Source organism: Daphnia pulicaria, chromosome 4 (genome assembly GCF_021234035.1).
Source record: "Daphnia pulicaria isolate SC F1-1A chromosome 4, SC_F0-13Bv2, whole genome shotgun sequence".
In the NCBI taxonomy this organism is placed as follows: domain Eukaryota; kingdom Metazoa; phylum Arthropoda; class Branchiopoda; order Diplostraca; family Daphniidae; genus Daphnia; species Daphnia pulicaria.
This window is the reverse complement of record NC_060916.1, coordinates 12,604,116-12,627,177: the sequence shown is the minus strand read 5'-3', so window position 1 is coordinate 12,627,177 and position 23,062 is coordinate 12,604,116. Positions and strand designations below refer to the sequence as shown.

General features: G+C 38.7%; 3 protein-coding genes and 1 long non-coding RNA gene across 10 annotated transcripts; 3 read left to right on the top strand and 1 right to left on the bottom strand.

The window, feature by feature from the left end:
* Nucleotides 1-6,683: 6,683 nt before the first annotated feature.
* Nucleotides 6,684-11,356, top strand: LOC124336978 (protein tramtrack, beta isoform-like). Of its 4 annotated transcripts, XM_046790963.1 has the most exons (7): nucleotides 6,684-8,053; nucleotides 8,752-8,905; nucleotides 8,977-9,605; nucleotides 9,672-9,760; nucleotides 9,836-9,885; nucleotides 9,953-10,152; nucleotides 10,244-11,356. In XM_046790963.1, coding segments are annotated over exons 2-7 (1,524 nt in total). In that variant the 5' UTR covers nucleotides 6,684-8,053; nucleotides 8,752-8,904; the 3' UTR covers nucleotides 10,799-11,356. The 4 variants fall into 4 exon arrangements, with proteins under 4 accessions (XP_046646919.1, XP_046646921.1, XP_046646920.1 ...); XM_046790965.1 differs by lacking the exon at nucleotides 8,752-8,905; XM_046790964.1 differs by having other exon boundaries at nucleotides 6,685-8,053; nucleotides 8,752-9,605.
* A 1,244-nt stretch (nucleotides 11,357-12,600) lies between these two features.
* On the top strand, nucleotides 12,601-16,624 carry LOC124337074 (glyoxylate reductase/hydroxypyruvate reductase-like). 3 transcript variants are annotated; one of them, XM_046791103.1, is made up of 8 exons: nucleotides 12,601-12,847; nucleotides 12,914-13,044; nucleotides 13,099-13,288; nucleotides 13,358-13,530; nucleotides 13,605-13,769; nucleotides 13,860-13,985; nucleotides 14,075-14,145; nucleotides 16,561-16,624. In XM_046791103.1, exons 1-8 carry the CDS (start codon nucleotides 12,675-12,677, stop codon nucleotides 16,606-16,608), a joined length of 1,077 nt encoding a protein of 358 aa, XP_046647059.1. In that variant the 5' UTR covers nucleotides 12,601-12,674; the 3' UTR covers nucleotides 16,609-16,624. The 3 variants fall into 3 exon arrangements, with proteins under 3 accessions (XP_046647059.1, XP_046647058.1, XP_046647056.1); XM_046791102.1 differs by lacking the exon at nucleotides 16,561-16,624 and adding an exon at nucleotides 14,531-14,729 and having other exon boundaries at nucleotides 14,075-14,233; XM_046791100.1 differs by lacking the exons at nucleotides 12,601-12,847; nucleotides 12,914-13,044; nucleotides 13,099-13,288; ... (2 more) ...; nucleotides 13,860-13,985; nucleotides 14,075-14,145 and adding exons at nucleotides 14,900-15,243; nucleotides 15,309-15,439; nucleotides 15,500-15,689; ... (1 more) ...; nucleotides 16,006-16,170; nucleotides 16,270-16,395 and having other exon boundaries at nucleotides 16,490-16,624.
* LOC124336952 (probable serine/threonine-protein kinase nek2) lies at nucleotides 16,391-19,171 on the bottom strand. The gene is made up of 5 exons (XM_046790916.1): nucleotides 18,870-19,171; nucleotides 18,648-18,805; nucleotides 18,362-18,578; nucleotides 18,150-18,283; nucleotides 16,391-18,081 (listed from the first exon to the last, which is right to left on the bottom strand). The coding sequence occupies exons 1-5, from the start codon at nucleotides 19,014-19,016 to the stop codon at nucleotides 16,812-16,814; spliced, it is 1,926 nt and encodes a 641-aa protein (XP_046646872.1). The 5' UTR covers nucleotides 19,017-19,171; the 3' UTR covers nucleotides 16,391-16,811.
* Nucleotides 19,172-20,120: 949 nt separating this feature from the next.
* On the top strand, nucleotides 20,121-21,922 carry LOC124337354. Of its 2 annotated transcripts, XR_006917248.1 has the most exons (6): nucleotides 20,121-20,404; nucleotides 20,474-20,736; nucleotides 20,803-20,962; nucleotides 21,022-21,134; nucleotides 21,282-21,501; nucleotides 21,577-21,922. It is a non-coding gene; the product is annotated as an uncharacterized LOC124337354 (long non-coding RNA). The 2 variants fall into 2 exon arrangements; XR_006917247.1 differs by having other exon boundaries at nucleotides 20,125-20,404; nucleotides 21,282-21,922.
* Nucleotides 21,923-23,062: the final 1,140 nt, after the last annotated feature.

Here is a 23,062-nt window from a genome sequence, read left to right as displayed (position 1 = left end):
CCCTAAGAACGAAAAAGTAGAACGTTCTTTCTTTTATATTTAGTAATATTTTAGATACATTTTTTTTTTTTTTGTTCTTTTCTTTCAGTGAGCGATTTCAAAATGATTAAGAAAAAAGAAAACACATTTTGAAAAAAAAAACGATTTGGGTATTTTCTTTATATTTTTTTATCTCGGAATTCCACACACAAAACAATCTTCGCCTTAAGTGTTTTCTATAATGTTCAGAATCTTTTTTTTTCTCTCTCTCTCTCTCTCTTCAACTCTTCCGTGTGCGTGTCTCGTGTGCGTGTCATTGTCCAGCGTGTCAATACTTTTCTCCTTTAAAAATTTTTTTAAACAAAATTTTCTCGTGTCAGTGTTTCGGGATTTTTTATAATTTTTTTTTAAATTATTATTCTTTAACATCAAATTCTATATATTATACATAAACGACCGTCAATCAAATCATCTTGGGTGATGATTAAGTTTTTTTTTCGAAAAGAAAGTAACAATTTCCAAAGTATTTGTTGGGTCTCTTTTTGTATCGTTGCCGAGAAAGAATTAACTTTTTTTATTATTATTATTTAATTTGTTCAATTTGAAAATACCGCCAATGACGTACACACTAACTACAAACACAACACCGAATTTCCGGCCAATCTCTTGGAAAATTTTCTTAAATTGAGTGGATCTCGCTCATTTGAATAATTTTTTTAATTTTTAACATGGTGCCTTGTTACCCCCCCCCCCCTCTACACAAGTCATTGACAGCAACCAGTTACCTCTCTTATTGACTGTCAATTCATTGTTTAGAAACGAGAAAGAAAATAATCTTTTCAAAATCTTTTGGCACTCGTAAGACATTTTTTCATTTTTCCAAATTTCAAGATGATTCAAATCAACACAGCTCAGGTGGCATAATATATAGATTTCCCCGGACAACCGGCTACAGTCAAATCACACAAAACTTTTGGGTCCATTTCATCAAATTTAAATTAAAAAAAAAAAGTAAAAATTAATTTTGAAAAGAAAACATGTCAACTTTCTCTCTTAATGTAATTATAAACATTTTTGTTTTTTGTTTTTTAAAACTTTCAATTAATAATATTGTCTTGATTATTAATAATAATAATCTTTTTTTGGAATTGCGCGCTGGTGCGTATGTTTGTTGTAATTGCACTGCGGATGATTGACTCTGCTGTTGCTGCTCTAATTTGACGCTCTGGGACATTCAAATCGAGACGATGAAGGGACGAATTTAATTATTAAATTCTTTTTTAAATATTAATTTTGTCGAAAGAAAAGAGGCAATGTTAACGACTATGGAAGCACCTCTTTGCTCATGTCTACCTCAGGAAATGATTTTTTCCAAACTATTGCTCCTCTCTTTTTTAATTGTGCGCGCGCCTCTCATTTTTCTTGAAATTTCAGTTGTTTCACAAGTTTATTTCAAATCTCGCGCCAAATCAAGACATCGACACTTTCCCCACATCATTTCTGTCAAAAGTCCCGCCGTTTTGTTGACTAGCGCTGCCACCTGTGGGTAAGATGGCGAACTGGTCATTCAAAAAGACAATTTATTTTATTTGAATTCATCAAAAACCCATCATACTATAAAGCAAATCCAGTTAATCAGTTCAACCTTTTTCTTTAATTTCTCCATTTTTTTGCCGTTTTTTTTTTTTAACGAAATTAAATAAAAGCTGTACAATTCAAACAAAACCAGCGCTAGACTCAGGGTAAACTTAAAAGAAAAAACATCAACTGTCCGTCGAAACTTGATATACCTCCCATCAATTCTTGAAGTCAGGTATATTAGCAAACCAATTAGTTTTTATTTTATTTTGTTTTATTCATTTTTTGATCTTTTTAAAAATACAGATTTTAATTACACATATTATAAACGTTGCGATGAAGATGGTCCAATCATGATGTAGCACACAGTTCCTATATTAGCCGATTTGTTTCTTCTTTGCCTTTTCTCTCTAGACCGTTCAACCACACAGCAAAACAAAAACCATTCATATTAATAATTAATCGCCGCCATACAATACAAACCCACTACCACACATTTTGATAACAGTAATAATATCTATATCTCCATCCGATATCTCCGAATCAATCTACAAGTATCTATAATAATAATAATAACTTTTATATTTTTTAAGAAACATACTATATATTTGACATATATTCATATAAGAACTATCTCAGGTGCAAAACTCAATCCAATCTTTTTTTTTTCATTATTATTTTGTTTTGATCATTTTTTCGAATGACCCATTTCACGCAGACGTTGAAAATCCACCCCATCCTATTTAATAAGTAAAACAAACAAAAAATAATCCCATCGAATTCAAAGCGCAAATTTGTTCATCCCCAACAAGAAAACCCCACAATTATTTCGGCATCAAAACAAAATGAAGACACCCTCCCGCCCAAATGAGAGACGAAGAAGAAGAAGAAAAATAATAATTTGATTCATTTTGATACGCGAGAAATGAAAGAGATAAAATACCCCATAAAATTCGTACAGATCAGCATTTGGTCGTTTCAGACTTGTTTATACGTAAAGCAGACCAATGAACTATTTGTAATGACAGAATCAGAAGAAGAGAACACACACAAAAAATACCCGAAATACGCGACCCGTTGAAAATAAAATTCCTTCTCTCTTTTTTTCCCCCTTAAAAACTCCTTCCTTTTTTCGTTGTGCATGTGGCGAGTACGTCAAAAATTATACCTCTGATTGTGTCGAGTTGTTGATGATGACAACCAAAATTTAAAAAAACGAAAAGGTGTGTGTTTTCTTATGAATTTCTTTATTTTTTTTAGATGACTGTGCTACCATTATTCACACATGTTTCGTGTTCTCCCCCCCAATTGGACACTCCCATTTCTTTGTTTTCTTCTTTTTCAAAAATTGTTTTTCATTTGAATTTTGATTGGCTTGAAAAAAAAAGGAAAAAAATGTTTTTTTTTTTTTTTGGTTTTGTTTTCACAAAATTTCCGACCCGGTTTCACTTATTTCTCTTTATTCTGATTGCGTAACTAAAAGAAAAAAAAAACACATTGGCGTTTAAATCCCTCCCCGGTAAACATGTCTCGGTTCGAAATTTTTCAATTTTTTGGTTTTCCCCCCCTTTTATTTTATTTTATTATTTTTTGCCCAATTTTTTTACCTATTTGTTTGTTTATTTTTTCCTCCAAATTTCCGGTAGTTAAAAAAAAAAAGAAAAACAGACTATGAAAAAAATTGTCGCTCTTCAATCGTCTCTCTTTCGCGTCTGCACCTCATCAAATTCTCGTTGGATTTTTCAATTCGTCTCATTTGTTATTTCGTCCTATTTCCTTCAATATTTGTTTTCATTTTTTTTTTCTTGATGCGAGAATTAGAAAAAAAACTTTGAAAAAAGAAAAAAAGTTTCGACGAAAAAAAACTTGAACGAATAAAGTTTAAACAAAAACAATTGAATGATTCAAAACTACATGAATTCGACTGTCGGAATATTTTTGCTGTTGAAAATGTTGATTGAATTGTTGGCCAGTTGTTTTCTCCCCCAAATTTGTTCTGTTCGGTTTTGGTAGTCGATACATTTTAAAAAATTTTCAGACAAAAAAGTTTCTTGTTTTTATTTTTCCCTCTTTAAAAAATCCACTTTTTCTCTCTCCCTACCCCCCTATACAATTTGTAGTTGCTTGACTGTTGACGTAAAAAAACAAACAAAAATACACCCTTTTTGATGTGAAACATTTTCTGTGTTTTTTTTAATTATTTCATTCACGGAAACGTGGGAACCCCGAAAAAATGTCGTCTGCGTGCGTCAATTGATTACGTCGTTATAGAGCCATCACCTGGGAGATGTTTCAATCCAGTTATCACAACCAAGGCAAGTGCAATATTTCCTACTTTGTTTTACCAATTTGACATGCCAAGATTCTCTATGAGTGGGTTGGAATAGACAGAGAAATGTACAAAAACTTTTGTCAAACTAATTAGCAGACGAACCAAAAGTTCGAAACCTGGTAACTCTAGAATATTGCCTGGAAATATCTTCTATCTCGAATTTGATTATAACGAGTACATTGGAATCTTTGGGTGCCAAAAAAAAAAAGTCGCGTGCTGCTGCCTGTGTGCGTATTGTGACTCGAAATAACTACAAATCAATGTGCAGCAGGAAATGGTTCGCTCGCGCCTTCCAACTGTTTTCGAAAGTAAAAGTGGAGACATCACTGGAAATGGTGTGGCCACTGTGTTGCATCCGAAATTGCCTGGACAAAAAAAAGCCATCCCTTATACTGAGAAAAAAAAAAAATATATTGCATTTTAACTGCTCCGGTTTTTTTGGGAAAAAAAAAAGGCCATTAGTTTCGCCCACAAGTTTTTACCCGGAATGGTTTTACAACTGGTCATTGCGCGCGCGGCCATTTTCAAATTGCCCTTTTTGCCCAGTTTCTTTCTTTCCCCCCCTAGTCATATAACACCCAAAAACGCAACTGGCCATGACGTCAACACACGTACACAGTACAACTGTCTGTACAGGGGTAATATCGACTTGGCGCATATATTCTAGTAATTGGGTGTCTATATCGAAATAAATTTTTGTTTCGTCTGTACAATGAACTTTTGAATCGATTCGATCGACAGCCAAAGTTCATTGGCGTCGTCGTATTTTTATTTCACCTGTGTCCAATGTTGTGCAATTGTTGCAAACATCATTTTAATGTTACCACTCGAGATTGGAACGTGTGTGTGTGTATATATATCTGGGAAAAGAAAAAGGGGCCGGGTCCTGTGACGATCCAAGGTACCGAAAAACTATTTGAAGGTTGAAACCTTTTTTACGGTCTATTACAGAGTTGTCTCTTGTTATCTTATTTTATTGCAACCCTTTTGCCCTGCTGAACTTGCAACCGATGTTGTTTTTTTCTTTCACGGTTTCACTCTCGGTTGTTTCGTAACTCTTGGGAAAAAAAATGGCATTAGATGGGGTTTGTAAAAAAAAAATAAAGGGGGGGACTAGAAACGGTCATAAAACTAAAGCGGTTATATATACTATGGAATGCGTGTTATACATCCAACACTGTTTAGTGTTGGATAAAAAAAAAAAAACTAAAACTTTTTTTTTCTCATGGGAAAAAAAATTTTAACGGAAAATCCTAGTAAGAAAAAATGACGTAAAAAAAAGTGGGGTTTTCAAATATTAGGGGGGTTTGATAATCAGTACCGAATAACCGAAAAAAAAGGGTTGGAAACAGGAGAAAAAAAAAATGGACATAAAATTTAAACGTCAAATTTTTTTTTCGTCTTGTTAGCTTCCAATTTTCACCGTGTAAACAGGTAACGTGTAACACGGTAGTATAGTTCCTTATGCCGTGACGATTTTTTTCTGTCACTTTATTTTAGAAACGGTCGATTCTTTTTTTTGCATTTGTAATGATGTGTTAACGCCATTAGTGCCGCCCACCGGGCCGACGATAATGACGAAATTATAAGGTCATTAAACCTATACGAGAAAGGAAATGAATAAATAATGACAACTTTTGTCTTTCATTTGCATACGCTCCGGTGTGAATTATTGGAAAAGAAGAAAAAATCCAATCGTGTTTTTTTCTTCTTCTTAAAAGTAAATTCATAATATTAGTAAAGTGACATTTATTAGTACGACTCTATTCGTGAAAGCGCTCGCCAGACACACACAAAAAAACACATTTCGCTCGTATTAAAGCGTTACGGACGTTACAACCGAAAATGGTGTTTTATGTTTTGTTGTCAACTTTTTTTTTTATTTTTTAGCGGCTTTTTTTTGGGGGGGGGGGGGACCTCCGCCATCTGTACGAGGGTGTCGCTTCTTTCTTTTTTTAAAGAAGAAAAAAAAAACAGCGCAGATCTATGCCGGGCGTGCGCCCACTCTCTACGGAGAAGAGCCAATAATCGTTAAAAATGTCCAACTCTATAGTAGTAGTAGTAGTAGTAGGAGTAGTAGCAGCAGCTAGGAGGGGAGAGAAGATTTTTCGAGAGCAAATTGTCTGAAAAATTGAATAATACGCAGGCCGTTAAAGAGAGAGAAAGAGAAAGGTCCTTTTTCTTTGGGAGAGAGAAAGAATATTATTGCGACTTGAGCTATAAAATAATGGCGCGCGCGACCAGGTAGTTTCGAGATGCTGAATCCAAACAGACACCGATATATATCTAGGCTAGATGTACTAGTACAATATAAGATGCTAGGTAGAAAAAAAAGAAATAACACACAGAGCGAAAAAAGGTTGTCAAGTAAAGTGAAACTTGTTTTTTTTACCTTGTTGTTTTCGCCGACTGGATTTTTTTATATTGGATGTGTCTGCGCATCTTTCGGCCTTGATCGAAACGACTTTGTTTTTTGGCACGACCTGATTTTTTCTCCACGTTTTTCTTTTACGGTGGGGGTGACACGCAGACTGAATAATAAATTTATCTAGGTCTAAGGATCAAATGTTTTTTTTGGCCGTTAATTCAAATTTTAAAAATTGATTTAAAAAAAAATAAATAGGTCATTCTAAATTATTATTTTCTAATAATTATTATTGTTTTTTGTTATTTTTTTTTTTAAGTAATGATAATATTTTTTTTTGTAGAAATAATAATAGCAGGTTTCATCTTTTTTTTTGGGAAATAAATTCCCGGTTACTTATTTGAGTTGACACAAAGCTTGGCGGCATTCGATGCAAGTTTCATGTGTAAAATCCCGCCGTTTTGAAATATTTAGATCGAATGTTTTTACTCTGCGGCGTAGTAGATATTATAAGTCTGCGAGTAGACTTACATCACCGGTGTATTTCGATATATATATACAAGGTAAAATAAGAAAAAAAGGGCCGTCTGTAGATTTCAAATTGAATTGTGCAGTCGAGTGACTGCTGAGCAGAGCCGACAGTGATCCACAACGTCAATGAAGAGCGGCGGAAATCATTCCCCCCAGCCCAGCAATCCCCAGGCTCAACTATTCTACAGGCGAACCCATCATCTTCATTACTATCCAATTTCAATCTGAGAAGAAGAAAAAAAAAAATTTTTATTCATGACGCCATACCCGACATTTTGTTTACCTTTTTCCAATCGCCCTACTTTTTTTTATTTTTTCGCCCCTCTACATATAAACCAACGCGCAAAAAAACAAAACAAAATCGAATCGGTGGTCACTTGTTTTATATGATGGGCCGACAGAGCCGAAACGAAAAAAAAACACAGAAAATTTAGGCCACAACAACACACATTATATTTAATGGTCGAAATTGTTATAGATGACACAAAAAAAAAGGCCGCGCTCGTTGGTGATCTTCATAAAAATCTTGTAGCGCTCAGCAGCGCTGGCGGTGTGTGTCTGCCGAGCGCCAAACTCGCCATCGTCCATCGTCGCAGAGGTGCAATAAAATTTTATACTATGGCGAAAGAGACTATGGCGTTAGTTTCGCGATGGCGGCTTCCCTTTTTGAACTGAAGACGGCGAATACATAGGGGGGCGCGCGCAAACCTTGCGAAATGGGTGGGAGGGCTATAATAATGTTTATGCGTGTGGCGAAATCGACTCGGATTTTTAAGACCCCCAAAAAGGCAAAACACCGACATTTGTGTGTGTGTGTGTGTGTGCAGAGTTGCACTTTGCATCACCTCAAAGTGTGCGGACATGTTTGACATTGAAACATTTTTATTTTTGGGAGAAGGGGGGAAGGGAATGAAGATGCCACCATTTTATTTTTATTTTTAAAAAAATGTGACGCAATTTTATTCCATCCGGTTTTCTATATGGTTGAATGTGATTCTGTTATTGCCCACCTTGTAATGAAATTTTTATTTTATCAATTTTTTTTATTTTTTGTCACACAGGACGTCCATTTTATTTTTTATTCTATAGGGGCGCCAGCAGGAAATGGGAAAGAATATAAAAATCAGCGTCGTATACTATACAGTACACACACACAATATCTGTACAGCACCACCGCCACCACCGCAATATAAAGTTTGGCCTACTTTAACAGGCTGTGGCGTCATCATTCGGCATATGTTCATCCCTAAGGGAAGGGGGGGAGCCAGGTATATACTACTATGCCTATAATGTCTAACGACAGGTAGTTAGCCTATTGCGTCGGTGACATGTGCATCGTCGTCGTCGGCCTTTTTTTGGCCGCTCTCTCTCTATAGAGATTAAATTACGTTCCTCTTTCCACCCCCCTTGGGTTCCTCCCCCCCCCTTTTCACCCAATATCAAATTTGTATTTCCTCTTATAATAGAAAAGTAGGCCGTGAGAAAGTTGCGCTGACCTGTGAAAAAACAACCAAAAAATCCCCTCAAAAAATTGCAATCGACCAAAATGTTCGAATTTGGATGATCAAAAAATTCAACACATTTATTGATCGCGCGTAGACAACGTCGCATTTCGACTTGATATGTACAGCACCGCTGTCTGTGCACGCATTTGCCGTCTGATTTATTTCCACCGAAAAAATAGCTATTAGACTTGTGTTGGTGGTATGTATAGGGCTGTCTATAGGACCAGAAAAAGGTTCTTTATCCATCGGACGTAACCGAAGAAGAAGAAAGCGACCAACAAGAACTTTTTTCTTAGCTGTCGTATTGTAAAAAAATAAGATTGGAGGGTTGACATTGCACCCTCCCTCCCAGCCAAAAAAAAAACATATATACTGTGACCTGGAACCTTTTTTTCTGTCCCCTCCTTATGGCCCATGGAAAGTTTTTTTCTTTTACAACATCTTCTGCCCTCCTCTTCCAGCAACCCTCCGGTGAGCCGGAGGGTGGACCAACTTGTGCCACACCACCCCGGGTTGGATGTTACAAAAGGAGCCATCCACCCGTTGATTGGCGTTCAGTTGCACAAGTGAAGCGATCGAAGAGAGACCTCTCTGCACGATTCTCTCTCTCTCTCAGTCTGTTTTTTTAGTTTGATTTATTTAAATATTATTATTTGGGGGCTGGGGAAATTTTGAAATTGTTTAAGTGATCAGAGAAATGGGTGGAAGTCCGCAACAGCAGTACTGCCTCCGCTGGAATCAGCACCGTTCGAATTTGTTGGGAGCTTTTGATCATTTACTGCAGACGGAAGCGCTGACGGATGTGACGCTGTCGTGCGGAGGTGCTTCCATCAAGTGTCACCGGATCATTTTGGCCGCCTGCTCCGGCTACTTCCAGTCGCTCTTCGTCAACGACAATCTGTACCTGGGCTCGCCGCAGCAGCATCCCATCGTCGTCTTCAAAGACATCCAGCTGGCGGAATTGAAGGCCATTCTCGAGTTCATCTACCGGGGAGAGGTGAGCGTCGCTCAGGAGCAGGTCGGCGCTCTCCTCAAGGCCGCCGAATCGCTCAAAGTCAAGGGACTCTACTCCGAGGACAGCGCCGGAAGTCCGGCCGGATTGTCCGGTCTCAGCTTCGAGCCCACCTCCGGTCACACAGCCAATTCCGGATTCCTTCCGCAAATTCACACTTTGGCGTCGGTGGCAGCGGCGGCCTCACATATTCTTCCGGCTCCTCCGGTTGTCCAGCAGCAGCCTCAGCCGGTCGTTCAACACCTTCCGGCCAGCCTACTCCAGATGCCCCTCTTTAAACGTTCACCTGCCAAAACTCCCGAGGTACATTTCATTATTTTCAAATTTTCTCTGGGCAACAAATTTCAATCGATTGAATTTCATCGACAGAGGACCAATAGCAGTTTAGATAAGGAAAGAGATGGATCGTCCAGTTCAGAAACCAATCCGCCTGAAGATGACCGTGAAGAGCCCATGGTATGAATCAAATGAATTCAAATTTCATTTTTATTTCCGTGATTAATTGAATTTGTTATTTGATTGTTTTTACAGTCGACTGATCGAATCAAATCCAACCATTCTCCCGTCTTCAATCACGTCAAAGGTAATGCATTCACATTCAATTCTAAATGAAATTAAACTTAAATTAAATTTAAAAAAATTCGATGCAGATTTGGCGCAAAGTTCTTCGCTGTCCGAGTATCACGTCAATAACGGCAAAAGCAATAATGGCAACCGGCCGGAATTGAAGCGCTACCGACAGTACACTCGTCACGATATCGCTGCCGCCATCGAGGCCGTCCGTAGCGGGCAGAGTGCCTTGCAGGCATCGCGACTCTACGGCGTTCCCTCCCGCACTCTTTACGATAAGGTTCGTTTCTTCTGAACTTATTACGATTACAATCGTTGCGAAATTTCCCGTGTAAAATCCAACATTCCGTCATTTCCCTTTTCGTCTGCAGGTGAAGAAATTGGGAATCGTGACTGGCCGCCCTTACCGCCAATCCATCGCCGTTGCCGTTTCTTTAGCTCAAGGCGGAAATCTCTCGTCCACCGGATCTCCCGGATCGCGGATCAACGGCGGAGGCAACGACGACGACGACTCGATGGATGTCGTCCATCCGCACCACAACTTGCACCACCACCACAACGGCCACTTCCACCGCCGTCCCAACACTCTGGAAGAGTTGAGCCTTTACTTTGCCGCTTCTCCGGCGGCGGCAGCGGCCGCCGCCGCCGAGCTGGCCCTCAGCCAGCACGTCCTGGCCGCCCAAACGGCCCGCGGTGTCGTCCCCCAGCAACCGCCGTCGACAACGGACGACGACGACAGCGGAACGGGAGGCTTCCATCCGGCGCCGATCGATTTGTCGCAAAACTACGAGCGGATGATGCGCAACCCATCCGTCGGCGGCGGCGATGTCGACCATCAGCCGCCGACGGTCTCGGTCCGAGACGTGGTCGCGGTAGACACGTCCAATAAAACCAGCGAATTGCTGCTGGTCGACAAAAGCGCTTGAAACGCCATCTCTCGGTGCTCCCAATTGCACTTCAACAAATGTCTCACACGTGTATACGAAAATAATAATAATAATAATTTAAAGTCAGGACAAACTTGTGTGAAAGATTTTTAATAACTCGGATAAACATTTTTGTGTGAGCCGATATACAGTAAAAAAAAAATGAAATGAAATGTCGTAAATAATTTTTGTTTTTGACTCTCAGGAGACATGATTTTGATGATGTGAATTGACAATGTTTTTGCGTGTGATTTTATTAATTATTTTGTATGATCCATGTTGCGAGGTGCTGCGTACCTGCATATTAATACCATGTCGACGTAACTACTACCTCTCACGAACTCTCGATATTGATGCTGTTCGCTCAACACAATTTTTAACGTATACGAATGAGTTCTTCCGCAGAATTAGTCACGATTCAAGAGTTGCAGATCTGTTTCTGTATCAAATTATATTTGCCCCATTTTCTTATTATTTTTCAACCTTTTTCTCAATTTTTGTAATTTTTCTTTTTTTGGCTGTTCCTCCTGATGCCAATACATGTTAATATGCTCATAACTAAATACCAGTAGCCCCCGCGAGCATCAGCCGAGTTTTGATGAAAATCGATTTGTGTCCCACCAAGTTGGACGGCCGTGAGATGAGATTCTTTTCTCCCGAAAAATAAGTAAAAAAAACCGGGTCTATTAGTATCTTAATGGCGTGCAGGGATAATCATCGGCAGCACAGCAGCTGCGCAGTAACGGGAATTGCATATCTTTAATCTGAAATGATGATGACTATATGCCTACACGACGATGTTGAGAGGGTCTTTTCCCCGTTCATTATTCACGTCACGTCGAACTTTGCTGACAGCCAGGGGTTCACCACTTATTGGGAATTTAATGTAATGTAATGTACGTATTTATATGGCGCCTTTCCATGATATGCTCAAAGCGCCTTCAGTTTCCAATTTAGATGTGATTGAACACACCGCAGTATATTTAACGTCATATCCTTGAAAGCAATCAAGAATCCTGTGTTATGCATGCTGCCTCAAGGGCGCTACTTACAGTTTTATGACGGGTTCAGCTGGGGTTCGAAACCAGAGCCTCATTGCCTTTTTCCAAAGTGTTGACGCTCTAGTCCACTACACCCCACATCCCCATTTATTTAGGGTGTACTAAGCAAAAATTTCTTTTGCTTAAAAATTTGCGTACTTTTGGATTAATTTTGCGGACTGCTTAATTAGCATACTTTTTTTTTTTTGCTTCGGTTGCGTTTTTTTGCTTCATTTGCATACTTTTTGCTTTATCGACGTAATATTTGCTTCATTTGCGTATTTTTTTGCATAAATTGCGTACTTTTTTGGCGTCATTATATTCGCATACTTTTGGCCAACTTTAACCACGATAAGTTGTAAAAGTCATGAAAAACGAGTAAACTTGGATTCAATTCAATTAACTTACCTTGAGTTGTACTTTTTTGCTTACTTTTTTGCATATTTTATCTGAAAATTTGCATGCTTTACTTTGAAATTAGCATTTTTTTGCTTAATTTGCATACTTCAAATTTGCTTAAAAATAAAAATAACCTCTTTCGGCAAGGTGTACCACGGACATTTTTTAAATGGTAAACCTCCTTTCTCTTAACCAATATTGTGCTAGCAGGGTTTTCAACAGATATTAAAGTCTATAAATATGAAATTCCATGTCCGCAGGTTTTTATTACAAGCAAATATGAGCGGGAGGCCGGGAGCGAAAGCGATATTAAAATTCATCTGTTGATTTCGTAGTAATTGATTTTCGAAGGAATTTGGCATCGCTGTTTGAGTAATTTAAAAGTAGTCAAACAACAACAAGTCAATTGTTGACAAGTCGATTAAGCCTGAAGCCGAATGCTCCGCTATTTTCACAAGATATCTATTGCAAGAAACGTTGTCGATAGCTGGGTTTTAAAACCAACTCATGTCAGACGTTTTGCGACTACAAGTCAAAGAATGAACAAACCCAAGGTTCTCGTCACTCGTGGGGACATACCCAAAAGCGCCATCAGTATACTAGAAGAAAAGTATACCTACAGTATATTGCCCTTGTGGTTGTTTATTTTACATTTTGTATGTTTATTTCTTACTAGGTGTGAAGTAGAATTGATGCCAGATCATTCCCCGATTTCCAGAATTGACCTCCTGAACAAGATTTCTGGAAAGGATGGTCTTTTTTGTTTGCTTACCGATAAGATAGACCATGAAGTCTTAGAAAAAGCAGGTAATGAAATTGAATTGAGTTAATGTTGCTAATATTGTAAATTTTTCAGTTTAGGTCCACAGCTGAAAGTCATAGGAACAATGTCTGTTGGTTATGACCACTTGGACATAAACGAAATAAAAAAAAGAAATATATCCGTTGGCTATACCCCCAATGTACTTACCGCTGCCACAGCTGAGTTAACTGTTGCCTTAACATTAGCCACCACAAGGAGGCTATTTGAAGCCCATGATGAAATCACAAAGTATTGAAAGCAAAAGTTTTATTTACTTTCTTAAAAGTCTGCTCAAAAGATATATTTATGTGTAAACAGTGGTGGGTGGGCCAAATATGCTTGGGGACCTTTGTGGATGTGTGGGGGAGGACTAGTTGGAGCCAAAGTAGGAATTGTTGGACTGGGGAGTATTGGTCTGGCTGTGGCCAAACGATTGCTACCCTTTGACATAGCAAAGATCATGTACTGTGGAAGGCAAGAGAAATCTGAAGGTATGAACTCATTCTCTTATTCGTAAAAATCAAGTGCAAATATTTAAATACGCTATCTCCCAATCTCTATTTAGCTGCTCAAGTGTCTGGAGAATACGTGACATTTGACCATCTTCTCAGTGAATCTGACGTGGTTATCATTACCTGCCCTTTGAACGATGCGACAAGAAATATGTTTGGCCCAGCTCAGTTTGCTTCAATGAAATCGAACGCTGTACTGATAAACACCAGCCGAGGAGGTTATTTGCATTAGTTTCGTACACGATGAACGTACTTGAAACAATGTCATTTCAATATCTTTAATTCTTATGTATTTGTACGCTTGACAGGTGTCGTGGATCAAAGTGCTTTGGTGCATGCTCTGAAAACGGGACAGATAACAGCCGCAGGACTTGACGTGATGACACCCGAGCCTTTACCAGTGGACCATGAACTGACACAACTCAAAAATTGCGGTAGTCAATCATTCGTGTATTAATCCATTGATAACACTACCACTTAATATCTTAATGTCTCTATAAATTTTCTTTTTCGATCATCTTAGTGTTAATTCCACACATTGGAAGCGCGACTCTACAAACGAGAACTACTATGGCAACGATGACTGCGCAAAACATAGTCAATGCATTGGAGGGAAAACCCATGCCGGCCCAGTTATGTTAAAAGCAAGAGTGAGAGAGGAGACACAGAAAAAAACCATTAGGTAACATTTCAAAACACCACGGGGTTATAGTATAAATGAATGAATTTGTAAATGCAAAAACATGAATGATATGAGCCAAGTTCAGCCTCTCTAAAAAAGGTGGAAAACTGTCCTTGTTTTTAATAACCTTAAAAGAAAAGAGAATGTAAGGCAATATATTCATTTAACGTAAACCGTTGCTATTCGATTAATTCAGCGGCTCAGACTGCTTCAACATTTCTCTGATCTGAGTCTCCCACAAGTGAAGTCGCTTCTCTTAATGGGCCAGCTCCTGTTCTTTTTCTTCCAACATTTTAGCCCACCGCTGCAAATGTGATTCCGTTAGAAACAACTCGGTGACGATCGCGGACGCCCCATGGATCCAATGAAGTTCTTGATAATAGGAGATGGCATGGGGCTGGCATGAAGAACGCTTGATGTGGCTTTGGGATAGGCTGTTCCATTCTCAATGGATTGGATGTCCACGTCATCGATGTACGTCGCCGAAGTTTCCTGGTCACTCATCATCGATAGGTACTGATTGAGGGACAGGTCGGAGCAGTCGGCGATCGAGATCTCCAATGTATCTTCAGCAATGACGGTAAGGTTTTCTTTAGACGACATGGGGAAATCAGTTTCCAGTACTCAGTTTCTTCCGTCTACTCACTTTCCACCTCCTTTCCTTGCTTTAATTATGGGGTGATGGAGAACCATGAGAGGAGAAGGTCTCGTTTCCTCGTCTGGAGTCAAAATAAATCGTAGAATAGATAACAGGTCGCGGGAATAAATCTTTGGAATTTACTTTTCTGCAGCAACACCCAAAGTTTAAAAACAATAGTCTATCAAGCCTGATGCCGAATGCTCGCTATTTTAGCAAGATGTTATGCTATTGCACGAAATGTTGTCGATAGCTGGGTTTTGAAAGCCAACTCACGTCACACGTTTTACGATAGTCAAAGAATGAACAAACCCAAGGTTCTCGTCACTCGTGGGGACATACTCAAAAGCGCCATTAGGATACTAGAAGAAAAGTATACCTATATTGGCATTGTGGTTGTTTATTTTACATTTTTTGTGTTGTTTAATTTCTTGCTAGGTGTGAAGTAGAATTGATGCCAGATCATTCCCCGATTTCCAGAATTGATCTTCTGAACAAGATTTCTGGAAAGAATGGGCTTTTCTGCTTGATTACTGATAAGGTAGACCACGAAGTCTTAGAAAGAGCAGGTAATGAAATGGAATTGCTGTGCTGTTAACGCTCCTAATAATCTAAATATCTCAATTTAGGTCCGCAGCTGAAAGTCATAGGAACAATGTCTGTCGGTTATGACCACTTGGATATGAACGAAATAAAAAAAAGAAAGATATCTGTGGGCTATACCCCCAACGTCCATACCGCTTCCACAGCTGAGTTAACTGTTGCGTTAACATTAGCCACTACAAGGAGGCTGTTTGAAGCCCGTGATGAAATCATTAAGTATTGAAATCAAATATTTTTTTTACTCTGTTCAAAATTTACTTTGAAGACTGCTTTATATGTGAACAGTGGTGGGTGGGCCAAAAGTGCTTGGGGACCTCTATGGATGTGTGGAGGTGGACTAGTTGGAGCCAAAGTAGGAATTGTTGGACTGGGGAGTATTGGTCTGGCTGTGGCCAAACGATTGCTACCCTTTGACATAGCAAAGATCATGTACTGTGGGAGGCAAGAGAAACCTGAAGGTATGAACTCCACTTTCTCTCATTCATTTAATTAAGTGCAAATATTTAAAAATTAAATCCTAGTATCTATTTAGCTGCTCAGGTGTCTGGAGAATACGTGACATTTGACCATCTTATTAAAGAATCTGACGTGGTTATCATTACCTGCCCTTTGAACGATACGACAAGAAATATGTTTGGCACAGCTCAGTTTGCCTCAATGAAATCGAACGCTGTACTGATAAACACCAGCCGAGGAGGTTATTTGCATTAGTTTCGTTACTTTCGTATAGAAAGAACGTATTTGAAACAATGTCATTTTAATATCTTTAATTCTTATGTATTTGTACGCTTGACAGGTGTCGTGGATCAAAGTGCTTTGGTGCATGCTCTGAAAACGGGACAGATAACAGCCGCAGGACTTGACGTGATGACACCCGAGCCTTTACCAGTGGACCATGAACTGACACAACTCAAAAATTGCGGTAGCCAATCATTCGTGTATTATTCCATTGATAACACTACCACTTAATATCTTAATGTCTCTATAAATTTTCTTTTCTTTTTCGATCATCTTAGTGCTGATCCCACACATTGGAAGCGCGACGCTACAAACGAGAACTACTATGGCAACGATGACTGCGCAAAACATTGTCAATGCATTGGAGGGAAAGCCCATGCCGGCCCAGTTATGTTAAAAGTGACAGAGGAGACCAAAAAAAAAGAAAAAAAAAGCTATTAGGTAACATTTTAAAACGCCGGAAGGTTAGTATATAAATAGTTGAGTATGTAAATGCATAAACATAAATGATAGGAACTAAACAGCCTCTTTAAAATGGGTGGAAAACTGTCCTTGTTTTGAATAACCTTAAAATAAAAAGAAAAGGGGAAATATATTCATTTAACGTAAACCGGGCAAATTATGCGACTTGAGCTTAGCTCGCAATTCGTTCGATAAAATTTTGGAATCATTATTTTTTATGCTGGTTGGACGGGTAGGAAGTGGAGGACCTTTTGTGGACGGGTCATATCTCAGACTCCCGCCGTGGTTCTCCTTGTCGGCTTTCATTAAGTGTAATGGCATTTCGAATTTGTTTCTTGGCTCACTCGACTTGCCCGTTCGAGTTTTCGTAGCTGCAATAGGGATGGATTTTTCCTCCATGAAAATGTAATCCGTTTCGAGTTTGGGTGGGCCACTCATTTTAGGTGGCAGAGGTGGTGGTGGTGATGATGATTGCGCAACTTGATGTTTCTTCCTCTTCATCTCAAGCCAGTGGAGTCGCTGTTCGGCAAACATTTTGGAAGCTGCTTCGCTCCTCGCCTGACTGTCGTCGTCGGATCGCTGGAAACGAACTTGCCGGCCTGCCTGATACCGTGTGAAAGGATTAGTTATTTTGGTAGGGTCCATTCGCACTGTAGTCGGCTCCAACACGGAATCTCCGGGGTAGGCGCTGATTGTACTGTCCATGTCAGTCTCTACTCCGCTGCTTTCGTTGGTCAGGTGTGGTTGAGCATAGGAATTTCGACTGCTGCTATTCGACTGATTCAGCGGCCCAGATTGCTTCAACATTTCTCTGATTTGAGTCTCCCACAAGTGAAGTCGCTTCTCTTTATGGGCCAGCTCCTGTTCTTTCTCTTCCAACATTTTAGCCCACCGCTGCAAATGGGATTCCGTTAGAAACAGCTCGGTGGCTTTTCGAGACATTTGCGAATTATCGGCTGACGATCTCGGACGCCCCATGGATCCATTGAAGTTCTTGGAAATAGGAGATGGCATGGGGCTGGCATGAAGAACGCTTGATGTGGCTTTGGGATAGGCTGTTCCATTCTCAATGGATTGGATGTCCACGTCATCGATGTACGTCGCCGAAGTTTCCTGGTCACTCATCATCGATAGGTACTGATTGAGGGACAGGTCGGAGCAGTCGGCGATCGAGATCTCCAATGTATCTTCAGCAATGACGGTAAGGTTTTCTTTAGACGACATGGGGAAATCAGTTTCCAGTACTCCGTTTCTTCCGTCTACTCTCTTTCCACCTCCTTTCCTCGCTTTAATTATGGGGTGATGGAGAACCATGAGAGGAGAAGGTCTCGTTTCCTCGTCTGGAGTCAAAATAAATCGTAGAATGGAGAACAGGTCGCGGGAATAAATCTTTGGAATGCTCCCAAATCTAAACGAAACAAAGTAAAATGGGTTAGAGATTGTAGGAAAACGTAACTTGTTAAGAGAATAACGTACTTCCAATCTGTGATTTGATTTTTAGAGTCGTTTTCTACTCTAAACGGCGTCTTCAATGTACACATTTCGTGGACGATGCATCCCATTGACCAAACATCAGATTTTTCATTGCACAATCCCAAATTTTGTAGCTCCTTAATAATAGGTTAAGAAATAATCATGAGTATTGGCTCTTGCGAGAAAAATGGAATGCATATACTGTGTGTACTCACAGGGCACATGTAGTAGGGTTTAGATATGAGACCAAGTCCGAAATCTCCAATCTTGATATTGTGTGTTTGAAAGTTGAAGTATACACTTGATGGCCTCAAGCAGCGGTGAAAGATTTGGCTTCTGTATGGGTCTTGCACTAGAGAAAGTGAGTGTAAAGCTTGGGAAAACTGTAACAAAACTGTCCAAACCAAATCTTCTTTAATAAATGTCTTTGACCTGTGATATATGATTTAGCAATTAGCATGCAAAGCACACATTATTTAAAAAAAATATTTACTCAATTACCTTCTGTGATAATCAATCAATGTCTGCAAACTGTCACTGCCACCACATTCAGTTATTAGATACAGAGTAGAAGATCTCCTTTCAACGATGGCATCTTCGTGGTGGATAATGTTTGGATGCCTTAATTTCTTCAGTGTGTTGATTTCATATATCACCATCTTCATTTTTTTTAATGTGTTAGCAAGCAAATACAGAAATTAAGTAAAGATAACCAATTATTACCTCTTTCAGTGCATCATCCATAGATTTGTAATTTATTTCGCGTCGTTCAAACAAGCGACCGTCAGCTCGAGATATTTTGTGGCGTACACCGAATTTACTGTCGTTTAACGTTTCTAAAACTTGATAGTCATCCATTTTGGAAGTCATCTTTTGAGATTTGCACAATGCCCAAAAGCGGGAAAAATAGGCGGAAAATCGATTGTAATTCAGAAGTTTTAACTAAATACAGCGATTTGACAGCTTGTAGGTAAACTGACCTGCGACTCTGAAAGCTTGTTTAAAAAAACAAAAGTTGACGGTTAGAAGCCAATGCCGAAGAGATTGCAGTAGCGCCAGGAAAGCGAAGCCATGAAGCCATAGAACGTTATCATTTATTATTTTTTCTAACGGTTTTTCTTTTGTCTTCACCGGTCTTCACTCTTCACTAATCATTTTTATAACAATAAAAAAAAATAATTTTTAAATTTTTTCTTTTTTTTTAAATAAAAGGTCAGGTTTTAATTTGTGTGTCGGCTGCTAGGGTAATGTCTCAAAATCTGGACAGGCCTGAACGCTACAAATTTTGGACAACCGAGGAAATTTTGGTTTAAAAGTCCTATATGATGAGCAAATATCGCGAAAACTATACCATTATGAAGAATTTTTGCCATTCTATCTGGGTTTGCAAAATATTTACTCTAAATGCCTGAAATCTCAGGAAATTATTAAAATAAAATTTCTGAAAAGAACTTAGAAAATATGAAGTTTCTTGGCCTCATAAATGGGAAAGCGACAATAACCCACATAGACACTAGTCCTTTTAACATGTAGACACTAGAACTTTACAATAGAACATAAACATAAGTCAGTTCTAGTGTCGTCAAAAATTTACATTTTAAAATTTAGCTAGGTCTAGTGTCTCTACTTCTAGTTCTAGCGTCTTCGAAGACATTTTAAATTTTAACGTTATAAAATTTACAAAATCCAAATTAAATTTTTTAATTCCAAATTGTCAAAGTTTTAACATAGTTTTAAATACTGTTTAGTTCTAGTGTCCTATAAGCTAGTTCTAGTGTCTCCTTAATTTAAAAGTTAAAAAAGAAATGTTTGTTCTATTGTCTTCGATAACACTATGAGTGTTAAATGTTAAATTTATTTTTTAAATTTCGATTCGAGATTTTCGATTTTCAAAAATATCCTCTTAGAGCCTGGTGTACTTAATGCTGCCATCTAGCGATAGGTTGGCGAATGCCATCTAGCGATAGGATGGCCATCTCTATCGGTCGTGGTTGTTGCCTTTGTTGCTCTGGCAAATCTGTTGCCATGGTGGTTTCAGAAGATCTTTTCCCACAAGAACTTGCCTCGTGTGGTCCTATCAGCCATTACTGATTTATTTTTATTTTTCCAAACAAAAATGTCTTGCAACGACGTAGATGAATACACAATGTACCTTCAGTTGTACAAATGGTACAAACAGGATTGTGTTGAGATGGGAAAGGTTCCCAAAGAATTAATATCGTTTCTCGGACAGTTAAAAGCAAAAGCTCGTGGCCCTGGTAATGCTGTTTTTTTTTAAATAAATTGTGATCATACATATATCTAATTTGTGTTTTCATTACCTCTAGGTGACGATAGTCAGTTGAAGGGAAACTTAACTGAATCGCAAGAAAGTAAACCATCTTTGGTCTCATCTTGGAACCTCCTTGTCCTTCACCGATGACAACCAAATTTGATAATGTTGCTGCACATTTTACAACCAGCTCATCCTTTGGTCATTCAGCATTGAATCCAAAATCTGCTAACAGAGCCACAAATTGTCCAGCCTTAGATGGCATCAAACGAAAGCTGAGAACCATTGAAGGGAAAAGTGTTCCTACAGTTAAGAAAAGTATGGGGCTTTCAAATTTTTTTTCTTAGAATTATCAACTCAATTCTTCTCTAAAATTTAATTTAGGATGCATAAACACATCCACATTTACATTACATGTATTTGTGTTCCCACACTTCGGCTGGTTAGGAAGTACAGCCACTACAGGAGAAAAGGCAGACTTTTGTGACATGTTTTACAGAGCTGGGCTCTGGAGATAAGGGAGCTGGAAACATCATTCCTGGCGGTATGACTGATTAAAACTACTGAAACTGAATAAGTCATTCATGTTTACAAATCATTCAGGTGCCACACTGCTTTTTGATGTCGAGTTGATGGGCATCAACCAGGCCCCACCTCCCCAGAATGTTTTCAAACAGATTGACAGTGATTCCAACAACCAGTTGTCGAAAGAAGAGGTAAACAATTGGACTCTTTGTGTGCTCACTTGCTCATCAGCTATAATTGGTGTTGCTTATTTTCAATATTGGATTTGATTATTTATACTTTCAGTTGACTTGAGTGTGCTTCTTTTATTCATATGCTTACATGGGTTTAATTTTAAGGTGGCAGATTACATAAAAAAGCACATTTTCCCAACTGAGAAAGCTGAAGAGGTCCCTGCTGAAGAAGGAGCACCGCAGCAGCAAGATCCTCTCAAGATTACTGAAGAGATCTTCCAGCACGAAGATCACGACCGAGATGGCTACATCTCGTTCGAAGAATTCTACGGACCGCACGATGAACTCCAAGTCTTCCATTCTCGCGATCCAGTTTAAATCTCAGGTGCGGAGAATCGAGATTTTTAATATCGAATTTTCCTAATAAATTAGAATAATTTTGTTTTCTTTTCAAATATAGAATTAGCTCTCTCAACCGGCCATAACAAAATGCAATTCCATATTGTTCTCTTTGTTGTTATGTCTAAACCTCACTACCTGTTTCTGTACTCGTGTTATTCGCCCACATGAATTAAATGTGTTGTTCAACCTCGAGTTGAAAAACTCAAGAAACTATCAAGAAAATCGATTAATTATCTTGTAAACTATAAAACATTTTTACAAATATTCCATGTAAATCTTTGTTTTATCCTAAATTACTCTTCTTTACTTAAGATTCGGTTAATCAGTGCTATATACTCGTTTGCCAGTTGTTTATTATGTTTTTATTTGTCGGATTGAATTCAGAAATATAGGCGTTGATCATTCGAGTGTTTTTTATTATTTTGATCCTTAAATACAGATACATGGCAAATATGTTTAATTGGTAGTCTATCCAGCAATGCACGGCGTAGAAAAAAATGCATCGAGTTGACTAAGCAAGAGGCTGGAACAATGAATGATTGTGGAGGTCATCCAAGCATCGTTTTCATCTACAAATAGTTTGTCTATTCTGTGGTCAATTGCGGAATGAGTCCATCAGTTTTGTATTTATAATGGTCATCATCTGATCGTTGGATTAACTCGCGCTAAAATGTTCCTGATCTTCTTCATTTTATCGATGTGCACTGTAGAGCAGCAGGTGCCAACCCTTTTTTCTTCTTTTGGACTTCATCTAATGATTCTGCTTGTGCTTTAGTATATCCCATTATTAAAAAAGAAATGTAAGATGTTAAAAGGTATTGGTGACCGTTGGTTACCTTCTGTTATAGGGATACTGCATGACTTTTTTCGATACATGATAGACTCTATGACATTGATGGATGGTCATACCGGATTTCCAGCGGAATTGAACACATGTCCATTGCATGTGCTAAACACACGTTTAAAATCTCGTAAAATCCATACAAAAGTAACATCTTTAACACCTATACAAAAAACTCTTTCAACTATTCTCCATAGTCCGGTTTTTCTCTCCCTACATGTAGATAAGGCATGTATTAGAGCAATGTAGAGTGAGAACACATTGTATAGCTCTGTATTCTGGTTCTCCTCCATGTGTGTGTGTTGGGCATATAGTAGACCAAACCACCGTTGAGCTAAATTTGAGGGCCTCTCAATCTCTTTTCGCGTCTATACATAACTAAAAGCTGAAAAGCACCAACACTATCAAACACCAAATAAGAGTTTGAACAAAAATCACGTCAACGTGTCGAATGCATACTCAAAGCCGGATAACTTTTGGTCACTAATCATTGTAAAACGTTTAATTTAAGAGATTATGGTCTATAGACATTAGACTGGCAAATTAGCGCACTGATTACTCGTTTGCCTGTAGGCTACTAGTTACACACGTATATAGTTTTTTGCATTCCGCTCGCGTGCACTACGGCTTTCAGGTGTCTAAGTAGTGTATAGCTTGTAGGTCTTCGAATCCATTGTAGCACAGCGTCATTCGATAGGAGGAG